The sequence below is a fragment of the Phoca vitulina genome, unplaced genomic scaffold, assembly GCF_004348235.1.
Source record: "Phoca vitulina isolate PV1807 unplaced genomic scaffold, GSC_HSeal_1.0 scaffold1, whole genome shotgun sequence".
NCBI lineage: Eukaryota > Metazoa > Chordata > Mammalia > Carnivora > Phocidae > Phoca > Phoca vitulina.
Window position 1 is genome coordinate 59,842,627 of NW_022589704.1, and position 6,000 is coordinate 59,848,626.

General features: G+C 40.6%; 1 protein-coding gene across 3 annotated transcripts in view; it reads left to right on the plus strand.

The window, feature by feature from the left end:
- Positions 1 to 4,266, plus strand: part of SLC25A12 (solute carrier family 25 member 12) — a 198,042-nt gene extending 193,776 nt beyond the window's left edge. For all 3 annotated transcript variants that reach the window (XM_032408150.1, XM_032408158.1, XM_032408167.1), the window contains 3 exons: positions 1,508 to 1,666; positions 1,782 to 1,872; positions 3,162 to 4,266. In XM_032408150.1, coding sequence (XP_032264041.1) covers positions 1,508 to 1,666; positions 1,782 to 1,872; positions 3,162 to 3,363 — 452 coding nt within the window. In that variant the 3' untranslated portion in view covers positions 3,364 to 4,266. The remainder of the gene's footprint in view (positions 1 to 1,507; positions 1,667 to 1,781; positions 1,873 to 3,161) is intronic.
- The last annotated feature ends 1,734 nt before the right edge of the window (positions 4,267 to 6,000 follow it).

Below are 6,000 nucleotides of genomic sequence, written 5' to 3' on the forward strand. Positions count from 1 at the left end.
CATTTGTTACTTCAGTCCTTTAAAAGCCAGAAGAGCTGCCTGCTCCGTGTTGGCGCTGAGTGCTCCTCCAGCCCCTTTTCCGTACTCACCAAAGTCTCCCACTTTTAAATGGGGCCAGCAGATTTTCCCCCCAAGCGTTTGCCTCTGCTTTCCAGTCAGCAGTAACAAAACAAAACAAAACAACAAAAAAACAGCCAAAGAACAGTCTAATCGTGGACAGGCATTTTGCCAGTGGTTGATGGAACCAAGTAAACGTTTTCATGGAACTGTCAGTGCCAACTTCTTGCCCCCAGATATTTGATGTCGGTTTTCAGAATGAGAGATGATTTTTTTCTAATTTTTACCAGTAAAGCCTTGCTGGCAGGCCCTAAGAACATTTAGAATTCAGAACATTCCAAAGACAGGTAGTTCACCTAGTTTCATCTGACTACGGTGCAGGGCCGCGTGGAGCGGAGGTATTTGCGTCCTCCTATAACAGCGGCTCCCACAGGTCCCACAGGTCCGCCAGCTCCATCTGCCTAGTGGAGATTCAGTGATAGTCAGAGGCCCAATTGAATATCATCCCTCTGAGGAAGGTTATCTTGCTCCTTTGTCCCCAGCTTTGTTTTATAAGGGAAAGATGTGGTTGTGAAATCTATCTTGGGTGTCCCACTGCTGATCAATCTCAGCATGACCCAGGGAGCTCCGGCACAGGGGATAGATGATGAGGCCTTTTGATGACCAGTTCCCCTATTGTTCCTTAACTGGTTGCCTGGCCGCCTCAGCTCCCGTTGTAATGACTTCTGTCATGTAAGCATGTCTGAAAAGAGTCTCAGCCAACTCCCGAGTTAGCCCCTCAAACAGGTGAGTGGATATGACTATTGACATTCACCTTGCACAGTAAGGTGACAAGAATCAGCAAGAAAACACTACGTTTAGCATCTCATCAAACGGGCAGTGTCCTCATTTTTTATTATATACAGAAGTACTTGTATCTTATTTGCTGAAAAAAAGGAGGTAAAATGGGGCGCCTGGGTGGCTCAGTTGGTTAAGCGACTGCCTTCGGCTCAGGTCATGATCCTGGAGTCCCAGGATCGAGTCCCGCATCGGGCTCCCTGCTCAGCAGGGAGTCTGCTTCTCCCTCTCCTGCTCCCCCCTCTTGTGCTCTCTCTCTCAAATAAATAAATAAAATCTTAAAAAAAAAAAAAAAAAAAAAGGAGGTAAAATGATTGAAACCTAAAAGGGAACACTTGGGAATTGTCCTAGTAATATTGCTGCGTTTTTTCCTCTCCTAGTTCTTTGGGATCATGCAGTGTAGAGTGATTTTCCTAATTCAGAAAGAAAAAAGAATTTTGTTCCACACTGAAGCAGCTAATAGGCTTATGTATCCTTTTTTCCATGAGTGCCCAGGCACCTACTTACTGGAGTTAGAGCAGTTAAAGTTGCTAATTGTATTGTTGGCTGTCGGCAGTATTTCTGCTCCTTATAAGGTACTTTGGGTGACTTCAGTGTGCCTTTCTCCTGAAAGGTGTGCCTGCTGCTTCCCTGGTGACCCCCGCTGATGTCATCAAGACAAGACTGCAGGTGGCCGCCCGTGCGGGCCAGACGACATACAGTGGTGTCATTGACTGTTTCAGGAAGATACTCCGGGAAGAGGGGCCCTCAGCATTTTGGAAGGGGACTGCAGGTAGGGGCTACGGCCATGCAGAACGGCTCGCTGCTGTTAGGGACCTGCTCCCATTACTCACCAACTGGCTTTGCCACAGTCATGTTCAGTATCCCCACTCCCGTCTGTTTTTCAGCTCGAGTGTTTCGATCTTCTCCCCAGTTTGGTGTTACCTTGGTCACCTACGAACTTCTCCAGCGGTGGTTTTACATTGATTTTGGAGGCCTGTAAGTGCAGCTGTTCAACTCCTTGTAAAAGAAAGCACCGAAACCAAAAGAGGTCTTTGTTCAGCCTGCGGAGGCAGTTTTGGAACTCCTAGAACTGGGTAGGACAGAGAACCCTACAGGACCAGTGCATTTAAAACAGTGGGCTTGAGAAGCTTCCGTATGAGGGGACATCATACGCAGTGTTAAGCAGCGACTTGGGGAAAGTGAAGGCAAGCAGCAAATTAAACTGTTACGTGAATAAATTATCTTTTTTAGTGTAAGCAAATACAGAGCTTCATGGATTTAGGTCCTTATTATTTGAATTCTATTATATGGCCTTTTCACCAGATATAAGGTAAATTTGTTTTAGTAACAGTTTTATGAACTTTGTTTCCAAGACTCAAGCCTTTTCACACCTCCGAGACTTCAGTCTTTATTTTTATTTATTATTAGGTAGGTATAGATGTTCTTAGAGCTAACAAACAGAAAAGAAAAAAAAAAAAAAAACGTTCAGAAAGAGGTTATGCATATGGACATAATTACTTGTGAAATCTAGGTCAGGAATTGGGCCACTTGAAGCCTGTGCTGGGAAGAAAAGGAATTACTTGTTGAATCTGCTGGGTGGGCAAGGTTTTACCTAAAGCAATTAATTGTCAGCTTTTCAGCAGATAATCAAATCCCATATCTGGGTCATCAGCTCATAAACCTTTGACCCCCTTCCTTGCTTAAAGGCCAAACAGGGAATTAGCTGCTGAACCCAAGGAATAGAGAGACTTCTACAAAGTAGGAAGTAAGAATAGCAATCTTACAATTCCAGGCTTTTCTGTGCTTTCACATTCTGTAAAAGTAAGAATTATATCTATGTCTCTTTAAATTTAGTAATAACCGTCATGAGTCTACCACTTAAAAAGTTAACTTTTTTTAACTATGTCAAAATAAAAGAAAAATGTAAACTTTTTATGACTAATTTATGCTTAATGCAGAAAACTTGGAGAACGTAAAAGTATAAAAGGGAAAATCACTCACAATCCTACTTCCCTGAGAGTGTTAATATTTAAGTGTATTTTCTTCTGATCTTTTCTCTGTGGATCTATTTATAAATTGAGGCCATTTCTCTTCCAAATAAAAAATACGAATGTGTTGCTTTCCAAGCAGCCATAAATCCTGAGAAATGTGGCATAGATGACAAGGAAGTAGCCGGACAAACACTCCTCTTTGGGGCGCATGGGTGAGACTGAAAATGTCCTGTCCGCATGTGCCATCCGCATCAGCCTTGAGCACTCTAACCATTGGCTTTTTCCTATCAACAGCAAACCCTCTGGCTCAGAACCAACACCTAAGTCACGCATCGCAGACCTTCCTCCTGCCAATCCCGATCACATCGGTGGATACAGACTTGCCACGGCCACTTTTGCTGGCATTGAAAACAAGTTTGGCCTTTATCTCCCCAAATTTAAATCTCCTAGTGTTGCTGTAGTTCAGCCAAAGGCAGTGGTGGCGGCAGCTCAGTGATGAGACAACCGTTGAGCGTGGCAAGATGGTGCCCTGGACAGAGAAGCCTAGAAGAGCAGCCCTGTAATGTATCCAGTCAGCTGCATGGTGCTGACTGAGCTGAGGAGTCAAACTATTCTTTCTATATGACATATACATATATTTGTTTATAAAGTAACCATTTGCCCAGGAAAAAGCAACAACGCAGTTTTGAGCTTTAGTGTTAAGTGTTGAAGTGTTTTCTAAGCCTTGGCGTGAATTAGTGTCCTAGACTGCTTTGCACAGCTTGCACTTACAGTGACTGTACATATTGTACATCTTTGTACAGAGACATCTTGGCACCTCATCCCAACAAATCACGTTTATAGAATGTACTGCAGTTCTAAGTGGCTTGAAATGTACAGAATGTTTTGAAAGTGTTTTATTAAGAGTCACACAAAAATAAATGTATTAAAATTAAATTCATTCTCTTATTGGTGACTTATGGCAATAAAGCATCAATATTGGATGTATTTAATTCCCAGCTCGTTTTCCATTCTGGAATAAAAAGGTATTTGCTGATAGGAGGCATAATGAGACCAAGTGCTTACACCATTGAATAAGAGATCCTTTGGAAAAGATGCATGCTCGTGGATGCCGGAGGACCAGGCTAATGGCTTGTGTGTGCTGACGTGTTTCCATTTGTATTTAACGTGTGTAGATTCTCCTCTGTTCATCATCAATCAAAAGGCATTTCCTCGATAGCATCTCTCCGGTCAGTGTGCATTTGGGAACAGTGGTGTCTCCAGCATTACTGACTTCGTTTTGCTTTTCTCTGACACGGCAAGGCAAGGGCCTAGCTTTCAAGATTAAAGGATACTTTGGCAATTTTTCTTCATATGGATATGATTCCAAAAAAAATAATAAAATGCACACCAAAATGTATACATGTAGTTGGATTTTCCTTCATAAATACACTGATAGTGCTTTTTATTTCGATTCACTACCAGTTCCAAATAACTCATCATTACGTTTCCCTCTCTCCCACTTCTATAGGAAATTATTTGATTTGGAAAGGGCTATGGGAGTGAGGGGGGAGGGAAGAAGAAAAAGAGAAGCTGTGTCTTGTGATTTTTAGTGGCTCTAGGTTCTTCCTTATGAATCCAAATCCAAATCCAAACTACTTACTCCAAAAGTCACTCACGAAGGGTGTGATTACTAATTTAGATCTAAACATGCATCTTGACAGCCACATCTACACTTTACTATGGTTGTGATTTGATGTGTACATCACAATTTACTTTAGCAAAGTGCTTTGGGAAAACATTATTGCTGTTGCCAATGAGCCAGGATATGAGAATGTATGCAAATATTTCCAAGGGGCAAACCTGGAGATAGACCCAGTCACTTAGCATCCTCCACGGCACTTACCCTTGATGGCTCACAGCCCTGCACCACAACCATAGGCTCTCAGGCCCTCAAGAAACAGAAGACTTAGCTTTGAAAGCAAGTTATTCCCAAATGTATTCAGTTCTCATTGGAATGGAATAAATAGCAGTACAGTTGTTTCACTATTACCACCTGTTAAAAATATTCAAGTAGTCCATGGATATGTTCTTACAAAAGATTCATAGAATATCTGTGTATATAATTGACCCTTGAACAACTTGGGGGCAGGGGGCACCAACCCCCAGCACAGTGGAAAACTGGCATATATTGATTCCCCGAAAACTTACCTACTAATAGCCTACTATTGACCAGAATCCTTACCAATAACATAACCAGCCACTTAACACATATTTTGTATGTTATATATATTATATACTGTATTCTAATAATAAAGTAAGCTAGAGAAAAGAAAACATTTAGAAAATCATAAGGAAAATATATTTACAGTACTGTATTAAAAAAAAATCTGCATATAAGTGGACCAACCACACAGTTCGAACCCAAGTTGTTCGAGGGTCAACTGTATTAGAGTAAGATATGAAAGTGCCCTCTTCACCCTGCTTCTCCCTTCACCACTCCCTGCCTGAGAGGTAATCACTAATAGGTTAAAGTCTAAATTTGTAGTCTGTTTTTCATACATCTCTATAGAAAAAAGTATGTATATATTTATATTTTTAAAACAGGGTTATGCTATGTATGTATTGTTCTGTGACTTTTGTTCATTTAATATCTTTGAGATCTTTCCATGCCCATTCATAAAGATTGATCGTAATTTTTAATAGCTACATAGGACAGCATTGTATGAGTTATGACACTTTTCGTAAATACTCCCTATTAACGTTCATTTTTTTCACTGTTGCAAGCCCTACCGTAGTGAATGGTATACATCTTTTTGTACATATATTTCGAATATGTGTGCTAGTATTTCATTAGGATATTTAAAATTGGAACTGATGATTCACAAGATACATGGGTTTTACATTTTTGTATATATTGCCACATTGTTCCTCAAAAAGTCTTTACTAATTTACTTTCCTACTGACAGCATATGAGAATGCCTCTTTCTTTGTAACCTCCGCAAAAATGGATATTATCAGTCTTACATTTTAGGTGAATCATGACAGGTGATCACTGTTGTTTTAATTTTCATTTTCCTAATTACTAGTAAGGTTGAATGTCTTTTCATATTTACTGGCCATTTGTATACTTTCTTATTGTGGAGTATACAGA